Here is a 19896-nt window from a genome sequence, read left to right on the forward strand (position 1 = left end):
TTATTTATAGCATTTATATCCCACAATTTCCCACCCACGGGCAGTGCCAATGTGGCTTACAACAGTCTATATAAACATACATCAAGTCAGCAAACAAACAATCAATGGCTTAGAAGCGTAAGAGAGAGAGGGTAAAAGCAAGGAAGGGAAAAAGAGAAAAAGTAGTGATCAATATGACACCGTGACAGAGACAGTCAGAAGTAAGAGATGCTAGGCGTGAGCCTACAGGCAATTAAATTCATTATTATGCCCCTTCTTCCCAGTTAAATGAAACTGGCTTTAATAGTTGTAACCCACAGAACTGCGAGGTAAGAGCGGGATAGAAATCCAATTTACCACTACCATTTACCATTACATCAGAGTGACACAGTGAAGGGGTCCTCCTCTGCTGTGTTCAAAAGTGCCCTCACTTGTCCTTTACTGCTGACTTAGGTGTCACCCTCCCCACCCACTCCAAACATTAAAACTTGCCCCTCCCCATCCCACCCTAGCTCCACTCCTTTAGACTACCCAAATATATGTCACTAACCGCGTCTGTTACAATATATGCTGAAGAGATCACTGCTACATTTTTTTAAAGTACATATAGTCCACTGAGAATTATGCATTTGTACTCACTCTTTCGTTTCACGAGTCTTTTTGGTAACATGCTGAACAAGAGTGTCATAGCCTGGTCCCCCTTCCTGACTCTGGGCAGAAGTACAGTTTTCAGTTTCCCCCTCAATGACGGAGCCCAGGCAGCTCTTTATGTAATGTCTAAGGTACTTCACAAACTCATAGCTTTAAAAAAAAATGTAAAAAAGGAACAGAAATGTAGCAATTTATAACAGTATTCTTCAGAGCATGATAAAGAAACAAAGCAAAAGATCTGAGAATAAATACTACTACTATTATTAAACATTTCTATAGCGCTACTAGACTGAAGTTGTTTTTTATAAAAACACTAGTAAAAATGGCCCGTTTCTGGCGGCGATGAAACGGGCGCTAGCGGGCAGGGGACTCCCTTCCCCTCCCCTTGCGCGTCTCCCTGGTGGTCTAGAGGTACCTGTTCGGTGGGGGCAAGAAAGAAAGAGCCCCCTCTTTCCTGCCCGTAGCGGTGGTGGTAGCATCCTTGCTACATCGTGTGGGAGTCCGGCTCTCGGCGTTTCAAAATGGCCGCCAAGAGTTGAAGTCTCGCGATGCAGCTTGAACTCTCGGCGGCCATTTTGAAACGCCGAGAGCCGGACTCCCACACGATGTAGCAAGGATGCTACCACCACCGCTACGGGCAGGAAAGAGGGGGCTCTTTCTTTCCTGCCCCCACCGAACAGGTACCTCTAGACCACCAGGGAGACACGCGTAAGGGAAGGGGAGGGGAGGGGAGGTGACGGGGGGGAGGGACGTTGCTGAGGGTGAGTGTGGTACCGTGAGCGGGGCGGTAACTTCTAAGGGGCGGGGCTATGTGGGGAAAAGGGCCGGGTTGATGTGGACGTCCTGGGCGGCTGGGATTTTTCGGAAGGGGAGGAGTAGGGAAACACGCGGAATTAGCCTTGTTTTCGTGTTGCACCCTCGACGTCATCACTTGTGACGCGAGGGCGGGGCATGAAGATGTTGTGTGGCTTCACCACCATGAAACCACGAACCGGTGTGTGAGTGACTTCAGTGACGTCAGTGTCCTCAGAACGTTGAGGCTGCGTTTTATTATAGTAGATTTGTAATCTTGTATTAAAAGTAAGTGCAGAGATGCCTAAGGTTTTGCTTTAGGAACATGACAGATACCAGCTCTATTAATTTTACTGTGACTTGTTTGCACCCCAGTAGTTTCCAGAACAAATGGAGGGCTCTCCTGAACAGTGAGGTAATGGGAGAAGGAGACCAATTTTGGAGGGAAACTGGGAATGATATATAACCCCAACCCCACTGTAATTCTTATCTTTGTTCTTTGGTTACCTGGCCACTGTACCTTACAGCAAGGGGAAAAGAGTATTTTGAGAGCACAGCTATTGTACTACAAGAAGCAGACAGGGTTGAGACCTATGTACTTCTCAGAAAGTGTGCCTTAGTTAACTATACCAGCACACTCTGCTGTTTTGGAGAAGGAGGGGAAATTAGAATTACTGGAGTACAAGATGGAGCCACTAATCTTGTAAAAGGAGAGGCCATGGCAACCAGAAGGAACTGCATCTGTGGCCACATCTGAGTTCAATCTAGCTCTGAGAGATACTCAAAAGAAAAAGAGTAAAAGAGGACCCTCCTGGAGATTGGAAAGCCCTGGGAGAATTTAGTGACTGTAAGTGTCTGAAGTTATTTTTTGTTTTCTGCCTTTAGTAGTGTTGGGTCTGGGAGGTGGGATTGTATGTTTGAACACCATTTTTAGCAAAACCTTTGGTTCAGAACCCTAGTTCTGGCCTGAACTGAATTACTGAGTGCTGGTGAAGAATGGAGAGTGTGGATTAATTTGCCAACAGCCTCCCTCCCCCTCCGGACTCAAGAACTGTACAAGTCCTTGAATATGTTCCCCTAGTCTGCCAAGCAGCATGTAATAACCAGGGAAGGCCATTCCACACTTGCTAGGGTTACAAATGGGATATGCTTCTGTCTAAGGGGAACATTTTGTGTCTAGTGAATATACCAAAAATCCAGACTAGGCCAGCATTGCTAAACAAAATCAAGCCAGAAACCACATTACAATACGTGAAATGGCATCATAAAGAATACAAAATCTATTTGTAATAAGTACACTACCAGAAAACAAAGCAGGCTATTCACATCAAGAAAAATACTGCTACATCTAAGTAATATTTCCCTTAAAATATGAAACTGCATTGCACAGGCTCAATGCAACTAATATTAAAACATGCCGTTGTAGATATACGTTACTTGTGAAACTTTTCATCTGTTTCCTCCAGGTGTAGAAGGATCTCTTCTGCACATTCTGCGGATGGTGCTCCCGAGATCTTTTCCTTCACGCTCTGAAGCAACTGCCTGAGCATGGACTGAATCAGAGCTTCATCTTCACCAGAGAAATGAGACATCTTTCTGAAACACACACATGCACAAACACAGATATAAGGCACTACCCCACTATTGTACTGTTTTAGATACTTGACTGATCAAGTTAATATTTAAAAAATGGGTAATGACAGCACAACTGTCAAAGCCTTCAGGTTTTTTAAAATTATTGTTTCTCTAGGCTGATAGCCTTGTTTGTTGCTCATTTCTGAGCTTTCCAGCTTAGGCAGCATCCCGATACCATAAGCCTTCATTCACAGTTTCCAGGCTTTCCTGCATTCCCATTTAGGTCCTTTCTCCATTCTGGCCTTTGCAGGTATAACTTAGGCCAGTAGTTACCAAATTTTAGATTACAAAATCAGTGCCTTTGGATTGTGTGGCAAAGGATCTCTCTCCATGCATGGACCTCTGCTCCAAGCTACAACTGGCAGCAACAATCACCATGAGCCAGCATACACTCACAGATCTCCTCTTGAACTGGCTTCATGTTAGGCCAGAAAGCTGTGTGAAGGGCCAAGGACTGTAAGCACATGAAGACTCCTGCTACTGTTGCTACACATCTCCTGTTGCTGCCAGTGTTTCCCTCCTGGCCACTGATTTGAATTATATCAAATAAAATTGAACTTGAATTGAAGTAAGCTGGCTGGGAGAAGTCAGCTGGGGTGGAAAGTGGTAAGAGAGGGGGATATGGACATCAATTCTTTTATTTTGGTTGTCATCGGGTTTCTATAATTTCTAAGTAGTAAAATATGGGTCATACTTTTCGTTTCAATTGTACCTTGCCTAAAAACGTGGATAGTGCAGGTACAAAATATTTTAAACAAATAAAATTAAAATGGGGGAAAAAAAAAACTTTGAAGTGCTTATTTAAGCCAAGGAAAACAGACCGAGACCCCTTACAGCCTTAGTATACGGGCAATTTTTAGCCAGCATAGGGTTACCATATTTGCCATGAGGAAAAAAAAAGCACACAAAATATCAACCCGCCCTCTCCCACACACCCCCGCCCTGTCACCTTGACCCCCCCCCCCCCAAGAAAGCCAGCTTCCCTCTCTCTCCCCCATGTATATCCCCTCCTTAATCTTTTTTCCAGCCTCCCTCCACCCATATGACTCCATTCACATCCCCTCCCCTCCTGTACCTTATTGTAGTGCCCTGGTGGTCTAGTGGCCTCTTCAACCCAGGAAAGAGCCCCCTCTTTCAAGCCCGGCATGGCTACAGACCTGACTTGCTCCTGGCACCGCTTCAAGGTGGCTGCCGAGAGTTCAAGCAGTGATCTTGCAAAACAATGGAGTATTGAAACCTGGGATTCTATTTCCTGCATGCAAACATTCTAGGTGCTCTGATACTAAGAGGCATATTTTCAAAGCACTTAGCCTTCCAAAGTTCCATAGAAACCTATGGAACTTTGGAAGGCTAAGTGCTTTGAAAATATGCCTCTTAGCCTCTCAAGTCCCCTGACACTTTTGTGACTTACAGCTTCGTGTCACAAACAACCTGTACGTTAATGGAGTAGCCCAACTTCCTATTGCGGTAGGCCGCTTCAGATTCTGATGGTGGGATCAATGGGACAGGGGTGCAATTAATGGCACCCAGAACATTAGGAAAGCCATCTATAGCGAAGAATTGCACCTTTAACTCCATCAATTCTGCCTCGCACCACAGAAAGTGGATATAGTCCTTGTAACATCTAGTTATGGCATTCAAAATCGCCTTTAGATGCTTTAAAAATGTGGATTAATCCACAACACAGCAAGCTCCAACCACGTGCTGGAAAGAACCTGTAGCCAGGAACTGCAGTGTGCACAGTAGTTTAACCATTTCAGGGACAGAATGTGATTGCACAGTGCGGGAATCAAGATCACATTTTATATTTTCATAAAGGTCTAAAGTAGCCTCCCTATTCAAACGGTACACGTCGACGACCTCCGTATCACGCATCCCCTCCAACGACACCCTTGTATGGTATGCACACCACTGGTATACACACTGCCGAGGTAGGGGCCTCAAAAACAGGGGTACATCTCTCCCTCTCGCCGGGTCTCCATCCTCTCCTCTGACCTGCGCTTCTACACGCGCGCAATAGCAGGCAAGCACTATTGGGAGACCTCCGTCACACAACTCTAAAAAAAAGTCAGCAAAAGCCCTCGAAACTGCAGAAAAACTCTTAAGAGCACGCCTGGAAGAAGAAGCGGACAATAAATTGTCTTCCAGTCTTGTCCTTCAGGCATCTACTTCTGACTCACGTGGGAAGGAGAGACGGGGGATAATTTACATGCATATAACTTTGTAACGCAAGCCCTGACCTGGCGTTAATTTGCGGCGTTTTCTGTCCAATGCCATTCAACACCTCTGATCATTGCGGTGCTATTTTTTGATCATCAAGGAGGAATACAAAATGGCCTTATTTACATGCTATTTGCGCAAGTGCCTGGCACGATCGTTGTTTACAGCGGTAACCCCGCTGATCATTCTGTGTTGGTGACTACGTGCGCTAGAATGGCGCTAGTACCTTTACCGCTGCGTTTACTTTGGATCATCGGCCCATTAGAATGGCTCTAGGACTGAAAGCTCCATCCTATAATGTTAAAGGGTTGAACAACCCTATAAAGAAGATATTCAGTAACTTATATGAAGAAGGAAAATTAGTTCTTACCTGGCAAATTTATTTCCTTTAATCACAAAGGATCAGTCTAGACTTGTAGGTTATGCCCATCCACCAGCAGGTGTAGACAGAATGCACTCATGAGTTGTAGTTTATAGAGTACTGTGTATTCTGGCTCAGCCAGTATCTCAGCCAAGCAGCGGAAGTGTGACTTGCAAGTAAAAGCTCCTGCCTCCTCTTATAATTAGAACAATTAAAATAACAGAAGAACCAACAACTTATATTGACCTTAACAATGTGCCTATGAACCAAAGAAACCCAGAAACTATACCCACAAACATCAGCAAGGATAGATTCTGGACCGATCCTTTGAGATGAAATGAAATAAAATCATCAGGTAAGAACTAATTTTTCCATCCTTGACATTAAAGGATCAGTCCAGACTTGTGGGATGTAGAAAAGCAGTCCTCAAGTTAGGAAGGAGTGTGACATCCCAGCAGAGAGAACCAAAGCTCCAAAGAAAGCCTCTGCTCTAGCTGTCACATCCAAACAATAATGCCTTGAAAAAGTGTGATAAGAGAACCATGTAGCTGAATGGCAAATTTCATCCACAGAAATGGCTTGAGACTCAGCCAAAGAAGTAGAAAGGGGTCAAGTAGAATGAGTTCAACAAATAAACTGAGGATATAGCTTACTTCAACCAGCGAGCAACAGTTGCCTTAGAAGCAGCCATACATTTCCAAGGACCTGAAACATGGACAAAGATGATCAGAGTGTCTAAAATCATTAGAGGATTCTAGGTAACATGAGACTTCTTTTAACATCCAATAACCTCAAAGAAGAATATTCAGAACCACAATCCTCTCTATGAAAGGAGGGTAAATAAAGAGGTTTATTGAAAAGAGGACACTACCTTAGGAAGGAAGGAACTGTTCCAACTGTTACCCCCGCCTCAAAGAATTGGAGGAAAGGATCCACACAAAATAAGGCCTGAATTTCTGAAACTCTTCTGGCAGAATACATGGCTACCAAAAATACTGTATTTAAAGTAGGGCTGTACATTTAACGCGTTTTTAATGTGATTAACATATTACCATTTTAACTCATGTTAATAATTTTAACTTGTTAATTGCATTACACTCCCTGCTCCTTTCCCAGCTACCTGTCTCTCTCCCTGTCTCTCCCACTGTCCTTTTCTTTTAGCTTTCTCCTTCTCTCCTGCTTCCGCCCCACCGCTACCCCACCTCCTTCCATACGCACAGCTCTGGTATCTCCCTCTCTCTGCTCCTCTCAGCTTAACTTTACTGTCTGCAACACCAAGGAGGTGTGCAGCACTAGACGCATACTGCTTCTTTCACGTTAGATCCCACCTCCTCTGACAGAACTTCCTGTTTCCTGTCGGTAGGATGCTACAGAGGAAGGGTTCCCTTCTCGAGACAAGCAACTGTAAAGGCAAGCAGGGAGAGTTTAGAAGAATCAGGGGGAGAGGAGAGACAGAGAAAGATGCTAGGACCCACGGGAGAAAACAGAGACTCTGGGGTAGCTGGTAGGAAGGAGGAGAGTGTGAGATGTCAGACTGCAGGCAAAGAGGAGGGGAGATGCAGCCAGGCCAGGCAAAGATGCCAGAATCTGAAAGAGGAGGTGGGATAAACAAACAAGGGAGATTGTACCCATGCAGAGAAGGAGATGGCCATAGAGGGGACAGGAGAGGAGAACAGAGGAGAGGGGAAGAGAAGAAAGAAGATGATGCCCATGGAGGGAGGGAGGGGAGAGGAGAAGAAGGGAAGAAATAAAAGAGATGGTGCTCATGGAGGGGAGGGGAAGGAATGGGAATGGAATGGAAGAGAGATGGGAGGAGATGGTGCCCATGGAGGAGAGGTGAAGGGAAGGGAACAGATGAAAAACAGACAGATTTCAGGAGGAAGAAAAACTTGAAAGATAGGGCAGGAAGTGAAGAAGAGAGAAATGAAATGATGAATGGATAGGATGCCCTGGAGACAGAGTTCAGAGCATAGACAGAGGGAAGCAGAACAAGAAGCAGGGAATGAGTGATTAGAAAAATAAAATCACCAGGCAGCAAAGGTAAGAAAAATTATTTTATTTTCTGTTTAGTAATTGAAATGTCAGTTTTGAGAATTTACATCTGCTGAGTATATTTTTCACTGTACAAGAGGAAACGTGAGGGGGACCCTCTATGCGATCAATCACATGATTAATCGCACGATTAGAAACTTTGGCCGCATCCGCCCGTGCGATCAAACTTTTAATCAGTGCACAGCCCTACTTTACAGTAAGATCCTTAATAGTAGCTTTAGGGAGAGGTTCAGATGGCGACATCTGAAGAGCCCTCAGAACTAAATTAGGATTTCAATCAGGACAAATTCACTTAAGAGGAGAATGCAAATGATTTGACACCCTTAAGGAAAGGAACAATATCAGGATGAGCCACAACAGAAGTCCACTGAATATGCCTTCTGAAACAGGTTAGAGCTGCTACTTAAAATTTAAGGGAAATAACAGCCAAACCCTTCTTAAAACCCTCTTGGACAAAAGCTAAGATCTGTTAATGCTACCTTATCACAGGAAAAATGTTTCTGGGTCATTCCATGCCAAGTGGTCTAAAATTTAAAAAAGTTCCCACCATCATGTTCTCCAATTTTGTTCAAATTTTATCTGTTGTGCGAGTCAGGTGTTAAACGAAGTTTCCCAAAATTTGAGGTCTCTTACTCAGGGGCGTAGCTACGGGTGGGCCTCGGTGGGCCCAGGCCCACCCAATCTCAGTTCAGGCCCACCCAATCAGGAGGATCTTCTAGGGGTGCTAGATAGGCAGGCGCTTGTCAGTTCTGCTGCGCCGGCACTGGCAGCAAAAACAGAACCTTTCCTACCTGTGCCTTGCTTCATTTTTAAATCCGGGTCAGAATGGTATACGTCGGCAGGGAACAGGCTGTTTCAGCCAATCCCGGGGCCTCTCTTCAACCCTCCGGGGTGGGACAAGCTGAAGGAAGGCTCCTGGGATTGGCTGAAGTAGCCTGTTCCCTGCCGATGTATACCCGCGTGTCCTGCAGCACTACTTTTAAAAAAAAAACTGATCGCGCAGCGGCCGAGTGCGTGTGTGCTCGCTTGCGCGCCTTCTCAACTTGCCGGTGTGCCCCCTTGATCGCAGCTTTTTCACGTGGCGTGGTCCTCTTGGCTGTGCTGCAGCGTGGAGACAGACGCCGAAGCCCAGATGGAAGGTGTCTGTGGTGGCGGGTCCCCTCCCGATCTGCTCTTATTGTCAGAGAGAGCAGATCATCAGGAGAGAGGGACCTGCAGTGCCACCAGAGAGGACGAAGTCGGAGGAGCCACAGAAAGTGTGAGTCTGGGATGGAGGGTGGAGGGAGCCGGAGCAGATTGGATTGAATAAGAGCTGCTGCTTCCACATTGTTTAATTGTTGGTAGCATTTTTATTTAATTTTATTTATATTTTAAGACATACCAGCCAGCTGCTGCAGCATACGAATGTACTAGAGAAAGTATAACTTTTTATAGGTAGAGTAGTAATTTGTTATAAATCGTAATTAGTGTGTCATTTGGAAGGAGGGGCTGGTTACAGGGACACCCTAGCATGTGTTATATATTTGCAGAGATTTTTTTTCTCCTGCTAAAAGGTCCACTAAAACAGACATCATATTATGAGAATCAGGTGCTCAACATTCAGAGTTTCTATCTATTTACTTATTTTTGGGATTTTATCCCACATTAAACATGAATTAGATTGGAACCAGGGAGCATTTAAAAACTTTCTTTTTTTCTGGAGAGAGTAATGCATTGCCCCCTCCCAGGCTCTCTCTCTGGGTTTAGCCAGCCTTGCAATTTGGGGGGGGGGGGGGGCGCAGAGGTAGACTGGGGCCTCTGCGCCCTCCCCCCAACAAAATAAAAATTGCAGGCTATACCCGGGGAGAGAGCCTGTTAAAAAATAACCTATATACATAGTGCCCACCCATGTTAGCTCTGGGCCCACCCAAAATGTCAGGTCTGGCTACGCCACTGCTCTAACTGCAATAGTTGCAGATCTAGACCCCCTTTTCTGAAAGGTTGTCAGTCCATGAGCCCGCAACATTTACCAAAATGCCGTTTTGGGGGTCTAATAAAATCCAAACATATTAAGATTCAAAATGGCCGCTGACTAGTTCGGACGCTCAGAAAGCTCCGGGAAAGAAAAATGCCAAAGAGAAGGGGCCGCTTGTCCTCCGCCGCTGCCCCTCCACGGCAAAGTCTTCCTTTACAGTCCACAATGATTGATTACCTTCGTGGAGCACAGATATCAGGAACACCGGGAGCAGGTCTGCTAGGTCGACCGGGTGGAAATGGAACCATTTCGGAGACCGCTGGACTGGAGCTATCGCTCAGCCCCGATGATAGGGCGCCTCCCCCGCAACCCTCGGGAGCGAGCACGTCGACGCCGGATCCTAATAGGACGCCACCGAAGAGTGTAGTCGTCCACAGGACCGAGGAGGAGAGTCGAACTGCGGACAGTGTGGACCCTTTTTGTGATCTAGGTGCCTCTCGAGGGGGAGATATGACATCGAATAATCAGCACCAGATGGAAGCTGTGACGGGGGATAAAGCACTACAGACCGCTGTTACAGTTACAGAGGTACAATTTCCTAAATCCCAGAAACCCACTGAAATTACATTAGAGACTCTATACACTTTGATTGTGGACTTGGGGAGTTCCTTAAGTCCACAAATTAAACAATTATCTCAAGAAATGTCTAATATGGACCACAAGGTTCAACAGACTGAACTCAAGGTAGAGACAATATCGAATCGTCAAGAAGAATTGGAAAAACAAGTGAAAGAGGTTCATTTAAACCAAGAGACTATGATTAAAGATTTAATTTCCTTGAGGAGACGTACTGAATTCTTGGAGAATGTAACCAGAAATAATAATATCCGCTTTTTAAATTTTCCAAAAAAATTTGGAGTTTTACCAAGGGAAATGCTTAGAAAGTATATTACTGAGACACTTGGCGCTTCAGAGGAAATGGTTCCACCGTTTACACAAATATATTACCTGCCCCAGAAGCACCCAGTGCCTCAAGAAAAATCAGAATTGGATATTTCATTGATACTGGAATCCTCAGATACTGAATTAGTTCAGGCATCTACTTTAATTGCCACAGTAGCCTTGTCGCCAGATAAATACTGGCTGATGAGACTTTTCTTCCAAAATAAGGATAAGAGTTTCCTTGGTTTAAAAGTTAGTCTCTTCCCTGATGTGACTAAAGAGACTCAAAAACGTAGACAGAGATTTTTACTTATGAGGCCTGGTGTAATTCAGTTAGGAGGTACGTTTTTTCTAAAGTACCCGTGCAAATGCCTAGTTAAATATCAATCTAATAAATATGTGTTTTATGAGCCGGCACAGCTTTCTTCATTCTTAGCTGCAAAAGGACAAGGGAGTAATTAACTTAGAACCCTATATATTAAGATAAGATATCTTTTATGAGCATCCGAATTAAGGAAAGCTTCCTTAATTATTTTCTTTTGGAATCCATGATGTAATTTTTGAATCTCAATAATGTGGACTTTAATTAACATGCTGTAAATGTTTGAATATTAATTGATTTCCTTATATAGTTAAACAGTGATGTTATTTACTTGACAAGTTTATTTTTGCTTGTTTAATATATCTAAATTGATAAATAAAGAATTAAAAAAAAAAAAAAAATCCAAACATATTTATAAGAATGGCTAAAAAATTCAAATCCTGTACAGTTTTTGATGCTAATTCCGATGAAATACATTTTAACATTATGGATGCAAAATCCAGTCAAACAAGTTGACTCAAAGTGTGCATCAAAATTGGTCGCGACTCATCGGAACATATTTGGACCAATATTCAGACCGCAACAACTTCCATGCAAACAAAGAAACGGACTTCAAATTTTGAACAAGCATTATGCTTGTGCTGGACATAATACTGCCAGATTTGCAACTAACCAGCATCTATAACCGCCCTGCAGGATCTCTTCAAAGTTGGCACTGTCAGCGCAAATGGTAAAATGTACCAAAGTTCAAAGCCAGTTATTAAAATAGAGTCTGCCTGAATCAGCTTGTGAACAGTATCATCTGAAAGAGAAAATTGTGCTCTACAACACTGACATGTTTTTGTTTTGCAATGCCACCATTAAGTAGCCATTTACTCAGGTCAAAGTATGTTATATTTTGTGTGCGTGATGTATTGCGTTAGTCCATGATGGCTGAGCCATTATTGGTTATCACATTGAAACCAGCATCCCCATCACCATAGGGGCCACGCCCGATAGCCATGCAGTAACAGCCACGGGTGGGTATCTTTACTGCAGGATCCCAAGCCTGATTGTGGGTTTCTTTACTGTAGGATCCCAAGCCTGATTATGTGTTTCTTTACTGCAGGTTCCCAAGCCTGCCTTCTTCAGTTACTTCACTGCAGGTTCCCAACCCTGCCTTCTTCAGTTACTTCATCATTCTGAAAGCATCATTGATCTGCAAGAGAACGGTTTCAGGGAAACTATATTGCCGACCAGATGTCGTCACTGATGGAGCTGGAATAACAGCAATGATAAGTTGTTCTGGGATCCAGCAAGTATCGCGTCTTACTGGCCAATAAAATGAAGTAGCGGGACCATGAGGATGCATAAAGCTTATGAAAGCATCTTTCTGATCAACTGACGTTTCACAAACGTTTCCAATCCACCAGAACAGCGCACAATAAACAATTGGACAATCAACAAATAAAATACGAATGAATAAGGTAAAATTATGTATCATACCTGATAATTTTCTTTCCATTAATCATAGCCGATCAATCCATAGACTGGTGGGTCGTGTCCATCTACCAGCAGGTGGAGATAGAGAGCAATCCTTTTGCCTCCCTATATGTGGTCATGTGCTGCCGGAAACTCCTCAGTATGTCGATATCAAAGCTCCATCCGCAGGACTCAGCACTTAGAGAATTACACCCACAAAGGGACACTCTGCCCAGCTCACCACCGCCGAAACGGGGGAGGGGAATCAACCCAGCTCATCCCCACACAAGTGGGGGAGGGGAATCCGTCCAGCTCACCCCCGCGGAGCGGGGGAGGGACACCACACCCGTCAATGCGGGGGGGGATCTGGCTTATCCTGCAACCGCGGGAGGAGCTGACTGACCCTAACACTGCCGAAGCGGGAGGGGTACAAAGCTGCCCTACAGCCGCACAAAGCGGGAGAGAGCGCCAGCAGAATTTAGGTCTCAATCCAGCCCCGTAAAACGGAGGGGAGAGGAATGCAGCAGCTCACTGTAACACAAAATCGTCTCAACTCCTGAAGAATCCAATTGAAAAAACTTGAACACGAAGTTCTCCTGAACAGGAACTGAAGACTAAACTTGAACCTGAAATGCAACCAGAATATAAACAGTACAGATATCTGGGAGGGGCTATGGATTGATCGGCTATGATTAATGGAAAGAAAATTATCAGGTATGATACATAATTTTACCTTCCATATCATCATGCTGATCAATCCATAGACTGGTGGGATGTACCAAAGCAGTACTCACCCAGGGCGAGACATAGAAATCCCTGACCGCAACACTGAAGCTCCAAACCGGGCCTCCGCCCGAGCAGACACAGTCAAGCGGTAATGTCTGGAGAAGGTATGAGCCGATGCCCAAGTTGCCGCCCTACAAATCTCTTCCAAGGAGACGGACCCGGCCTCTGCCATCGAGGCCGCCTGTGCTCTAGTGGAGTGAGCCTCCAGCTGGATAGGCAGCACCTTCCCCGCGGCCACATAAGCCGCTGCAATGGTTTCCTTGACCCATCGTGCCACTGTAGGCTTAGCAGCCTGCAGACCCTTACGAAGACCTGCGAACCGCACAAACAGATGATCCGACTTCCGGAAATCATTGGTGACTCGTCTCACATCTAGATATTTGAGAGCAGAGTACTCCTCTGGGTAGTCCTCCCTACAAAAGGAGGGTAGACAGAGCTGCTGATTCACATGGAAGCGAGAAACAATCTTGGGCAGGAAGGAAGGCACTGTGCGAATAGACACTCCTGCCTCAGTGAACTGCAGAAAGGGCTCTCGACATGATAGCGCCTGGAGCTCGGAAACTCTTCTGGCTGAAGTGATAGCCACCAAAAAGACTGCTTTCAACGTCAGGTCTTTCAGAGATGCCCTCGACAAGGGTTCACAAGGCGGCTTCTGCAAGGCTCTTAGCACCAGATTGAGATTCCACGCAGGTACCACTGAGTGCAGAGGAGGGCGCAGGTGATTAACTCCCTTGAGAAAAACGCACCACATCTGGCTGCGAGGCCATGGAAGCACCCTTCAGGTGACCCCTGAAGCAAGCAAGAGCCGCTACCTGGACCTTAAGAAAACTGAGCGACAGTCCTTTTTCCAGACCTTCTTGCAGGAACGCCAACACTGAAGAAATTGGAGCAGTGAAGGGAGAAATTGAGCCTGCCTCACTCCACAATGCAAAGGTACGCCAAACCCTGGCGTAAGCAGAAGAAGTAGAGCGCTTCCTCGCTCTCAGCATAGTGGCGATGACCTTGTCTGAGAAGCCCTTCTTCCTCAGACGCTGCCGCTCAATAGCCAGGCCGTAAGACCAAAGGGGGAGGGATCCTCCATCACCACGGGACCCTGATGCAACAGGCCCCGCTCCGCTGTCAGCCGCAGAGGGCCGTCCACTGAGAGCCTGATCAAGTCCGCATACCAGGGACGTCTGGGCCAATCCGGACTCACCAGGATTATCCGGCCCGGATGCTTTGCCACCCAGCCTAGCACCCTGCCCAACATGGGCCAAGGCGGGAACACATAGAGAAGCTCCTGTGTCGTCCACTGTTGGAGAACAGCATCTACTCCCAGAGATCGAGGGTCCCGTCCTCTGCTGAAAAGCGCGGCACTTGGCAATTGGCTGATGACGCCATCAGATCTAGGCTCGGCTGGCCCCAGCACTTCATGATGTCCAAGAACGCCTGAGTAGTATTCATGACTCCCGCAATGTGGGTCGCCGACAGCTGTTCCAGGTTTGCTTCCGCCCACATAAGAGGCATTCCTGCGGACAGCTTGACTGGCCTCAGCCACCAGCTCAGCGCCTTGCGCACCGCTGGATCCAAGGGAAGGCACACAGCGTAATCCACCGAAGCTGGAGTCCATCGCTGCAGCAGAGAGAGCTGTATAGGTCTCATACGGGCCCTGGCCCAGGGCACTACTTCCATCGTGGCCGTCATAGAGCCCAACAGCTGCACATACTCCCAAGCCCGAAGAGGAGAGGCTGCTAGGAACTTGTCCAGCTGAGCCTGAAGCTTGACAATCCGATTGTCTGGCAGGAACACTCTGCCCACTTGGGAGTCGAATCGAACTCCCGGATACTCCAGGGACTGAGTCGGGCGCAGCTGGCTTTTCTCCCAGTTGATGATCCACCCCAGAGAGCTCAAAAGAGCAATCACCCGGTCTGAAGCTCTGCCGCACTCTGCATAAGAGGGGGCTCGGATCAACCAGTCGTCCAGATAAGGATGGACTTGTACTCCTTTCTTGCGTAGGAAGGCCGCGATGACCACCATTACTTTGGAGAAGGTCCGCGGAGCAGTAGCCAACCCGAACGGGAGGGCTCTGAACTGGAAGTGTCGGCTCAGAACTGCAAGACGCAGAAAGCGTTGATGAGGCGGCCAGATGGGAATATGCAAGTAAGCTTCCTTGATGTCCAAGGATGCCAGGAACTCCCCTGCCTGCACTGCCGCTATAACACAGCAGAGTCTCCATCCGGAAGTGCCGAACTTTCAAGGCCCGATTGACCCCTTTGAGGTCGAGGATAGGCCGGACAGAACCTCCTTTCTTTGGTACCACAAAGTAAATGGAGTAACATCCCTTGCCAAGCTGACCTTCTGGCACCGGAACGACCGCACCCAGGCGTATCAGATTGTCCAAAGTCTGCTGCACTGCCACAGCTTTGACCGGAGACTTGCAGGGAGAGTGCACAAACCCGTCTCTTAAGGGTCGGCAGAACTCTAGCTTGTAGCCGTCTCTGATGACTTCCAGCACCCAAGCGTCTGAAGTTACCCTGGTCCACTCGCCCAGAAACGAGGATAGGTGTCCTCCAATCTGCTCTGGGCCATGGACCAGGACCCTGTCATTGGGTACGAGACCCTGGGGGAGGACCGGAGGAGGCACCTCCGGGATGGCGGTCTCTGCGAAAGGAATGCTGCTTGGGGGAGAAGTTCCTTATGAAGGAAAAGGGGGCAGAGGAGCCCGACTTGCCCGGGCGATACCGACGGACTTCCAGAAACCGTCCTTTGGAGGAACCGGGGCGGGCACCACCGGCCCGGGCCCTGACCTCAGGTAACCTCTTACCCTTAGACGTGCCGAGATCGGTCACAATCTTGTCCAGCTAGACCCCAAAGAGCAGCTTGCCTTTAAAAGGCAACTTAGCCAGGCGAGACTTAGAGGCGTGGTCAGCAGACCAATGCTTCAGCCAAAGCCACCGCCGTGCAGAGACTGTCTGAGCCATACCCTTAGCCAAGGCTCTCAAGACATCATACAGCAAGCCTGCCAAGTAGGCCAAGCCCGATTCCAGGGCTGGCCAAATCAGCCCTCAAGGAAGGATCCGAGGGGGAAACCTGCTGCACAAGCGTCAGGCACGCCCTGGCCCCCTTAGGAGCCGCAAATTGAGGCCTACAAACTTAAAGCAGCCGCCTCGAAGGACGACTTTAAAGCTGCCTCCAATCTCCTGTCTTGGGCGTCCTTTAGGGCCGTGCCACCTTCCACCGGCAACGCCGTTTTCTTAGTCACCGCAGTGATTAAAGAATCCACGGTAGGCCCAAGAAAGGCCTCCCGTTCACCTTCAGGCAGAGGATAGAGGCGGGACATAGCCCTAGCCACTTTCAGGCTCGCTTCTGGGAAATCCCATTGAGCCGAAATAAAGGTGTGCATGGCTTCATGCACGTGGAAGGTTCTGGGCGGGCGCTTCGTCCCCAGCATAATGGCAGAGCCAACAGAGGCTGAGGGAGAGACGTCCTCCGGAGAGGAAATCTACAAAATGCTCATGGCCTGCACTAACAGGTTGGGCAAATCCTCTGAGCGAAAGATCCGTGCTGCAGAGGGGTCATCCGCTCCATCCGAGCGGGAATCTGTCTCCTCCAAGGAATCCCCAAAGGACCGTTGAGAGAACTCAGATACACTGCCCTCATCTACATCAGAGGAGACAGAGTCCTCTAGGGCCTGGAAGTCCACCCGAGGGCGTTTGCTTCCGGAAGCCTCAACCCCTTGATCAGAGGGGGAAGCGGGGCAGCGTTTAGCATAAGAAAAGCCTGATGCAGCAGCAAAATGAACTCAGGGGAGAAACCCCCTAGACTGTGCACTTCTGCCGCCTGGGCCACGGCCCTAGACGCACCCTCAACCGGCGCTCGCAAGAGCAGGGGAGAAACATGCTGCGCATCCAAAATGGCATCCAGCGCGAAACTCCGAGAAGGAGCCGCGCAGGAAGAACAGCGCTTAACTTTCGCCGCTTTCTTGGGCGACCATAGCATTAACGTCTCCCACCTCGAGGGCGGCCCAAGAAGAAGCCGTCCGAGCAGAGTGGCCGGTCAAAATGGGGGGGGGGGGGGGCAGGGGGGGATAGGCGCTTATGGGGGGAAAAACCGCCGCACCGGAGGAAGAACTGGGACACTGACCGGACTCCAAACTGACGCCCAAAAAAGGCGAGTCAGGCTTTGAAACCCCCGCATCCCCGCTAGACGCACACAGGCGGTCCGGGGAGCGAATCTTCGCGCCCTCGCCCTCCGATGCCATAAGCCACGTGGAGACCGAATGGGGAACCCCCTGCCCGCTATAAAAGGTAAAATTACCTGCTTCTCGCTCCGAGCTGTAACGAACTGGTGTCCCAGTGAGCAGCTGCAATAAACGCTGATATAAACGTTGAAATAAACGCCCTTAAAAGGATGTTCAATTTTTTTTTTTTTTTTTTTTTAACGGAACCAGCGGGAGGGGGGAGAAAAGGAGGGACCTGGCACCACCAGGTTTGCACTTGCTCAAGAAGAGCCCTCAACCCCAGGTACTCAACAAAACCTAAGAATTAGGCTTGGAGACCTAGCCAGAGCTGCTGCTGTATGTGACCACCACCTGCTGAGATAGAGAACATACTGAGGAGTTTCCGGCAGCACATGACCACATATAGGGAGGCAAAAGGATTGCTCTCTATCTCCACCTGCTGGTAGATGGACACAACCCACCAGTCTATGGATTGATCGGCATGATGATATGGAATTAATTATATCAATACTTTTAAGCGACTATTAAGACTCAATTTCCTAGAAATGAAGAAAAATTAGCACATCAAGCGTACTAAATATAACATACTTTGTCCTGAGTAAATGGCTACTTAATGGTGGCATTGCAAAACAAAAACATATCAGTGATGTAGAGCACAATGTTCCCTTTCAGACGATACTGTTCACAAGCTGATTCAGGCAGACTCTTTTTTAATAATTGGCTTTGAACTGTGGTACGTTTTACCATTTGCGCTGACAGTGCCAAATTTGAAGAGATCCTGCAGGGCAGTTATAGATGCTGGTTAGTTGCAAATCTGGCAGTATTATGTCCAGCACAAGCATATTGCTTGTTCAAAATTTCAAGTCCGTATCTTTGTTTGCATGGAAGTGGTTGCGGTCTGAATATTGGTCCAAATATGTTCCGATGAGTCGAGACCAATTTTGATGCACACTTTGAGTCAACTTGTTTGACTGGATTTTGCAACCATAATGTTAAAATGTATTTCATCAGAATTAGCATCAAAAACTGTACAGGATTTGAATTTTTTAGCAATTCTTATAAATGTGCTTGGATTTTATTAGACCCCAAAAATGGCATTTTGGTAAATGTCGCGCGCTCATGGACTGACAACCTTTCAGAAAAGGGGGTTTAGATCTGCAACTATTGCAGTTAGAGACCTCAAATTTTGGGAAACTTCGTTTAACACCTGACTCGCGCAACAGATAAAATTTGAACAAAATTGGAGACATGATGGTGGGAAGGTTTAGACCACTTGGCATGGAATGACCCTTCTTTCTCCTGACCGACCTTCAAATGTTCTCCAGACTGGCATAAGCTGTAGAAACAGAATGCTTGCAAGCCTGCAGAAGAGTTATAATTACTTTTTCCGAATAACCCTTCTTTAGATGAAACCTCTTAAGTCATGCCTTAAGACCAAAGGGGAAGAGATCCTCCATGCAACGTACGGTAAAATTATGTATCATACCTGATAATTTTCTTTCCATTAATCATAGCTGATCAATCCATAGACTGGTGGGTCGTGTCCATCTACCAGCAGGTGGAGATAGAGAGCAAAGCTTTTGCCTCCCTATATGTGGTCATGTGCTGCCGGAAACTCCTCAGTATGTCGATATCAAAGCTCCATCCGCAGGACTCAGCACTTAGAGAATTACACCCACAAAGGGACACTCTGCCCAGCTCACCACCGCCGAAACGGGGGAGGGGAATTAACCCAGCTCATCCCACACAAGTGGGGGAGGGGAATCCGTCCAGCTCATCCCCGCGGAGCGGGGGAGGGACACCACCCCGCCGATGCGGGGGGATCTGGCTTATCCTGCAACCGCAACCGCGGGAGGAGCTGACTGACCCTAACACCGCCGAAGCGGGAGGGGTACAAAGCTGTCCTACAGCCGCACGAAGCGGGAGGGAGCGCCGGCAGAATTTATGTCTCAATCCAGCCCCGTAAAACGGAGGGGAGAGGAATGCAGCAGCTCACTGTAACACAAACTCGTCTCAACTCTTGAAGAATCCAATTGAAAAAACTTGAACACGAAGTCCTCCTGAACAGGAACTGAAGACTAAACTTGAACCTGAAATGCAACCAGAATATAAACAGTACAGATATCTGGGAGGGGCTATGGATTGATCAGCTATGATTAATGGAAAGAAAATTATCAGGTATGATACATAATTTTACCTTCCATATCATCATGCTGATCAATCCATAGACTGGTGGGATGTACCGAAGCAGTACTCACCCAGGGCGGGACATAGAATCCCTGACCGCAACACTGAAGCTCCAAACCGGGCCTCCGCCCGAGCAGCCACAGTCAAGCGGTAATGCCTGGAGAAGGTATGGGCCGATGCCCAAGTTGCCGCCTTGCATATCTCTTCCAAGGAGACGGACCCGGCCTCTGCCATCGAGGCCGCCTGAGCTCTAGTGGAGTGAGCCTTCAGCTGGATAGGTGGCACCTTCCCCGCGGCCACATAAGCCGCTGCAATGGCTTCCTTGACCCATCTTG

At 47.4% G+C, this 19896-nt stretch overlaps 1 protein-coding gene across 3 annotated transcripts in view; it reads right to left on the reverse strand.

The window, feature by feature from the left end:
• TBC1D32 (TBC1 domain family member 32) overlaps nt 1-19896 on the reverse strand; it is a 327052-nt gene that overhangs the window by 299644 nt on the left and 7512 nt on the right. For all 3 annotated transcript variants that reach the window (XM_030198562.1, XM_030198561.1, XM_030198563.1), the window contains exons 2-3: nt 2860-3018; nt 619-780 (exon numbers count right to left, since the gene is read on the reverse strand). In XM_030198562.1, the coding sequence (XP_030054422.1) occupies nt 619-780; nt 2860-3018 (321 nt within the window). The remainder of the gene's footprint in view (nt 1-618; nt 781-2859; nt 3019-19896) is intronic.

Source organism: Microcaecilia unicolor, chromosome 3, assembly GCF_901765095.1.
Source record: "Microcaecilia unicolor chromosome 3, aMicUni1.1, whole genome shotgun sequence".
NCBI lineage: Eukaryota > Metazoa > Chordata > Amphibia > Gymnophiona > Siphonopidae > Microcaecilia > Microcaecilia unicolor.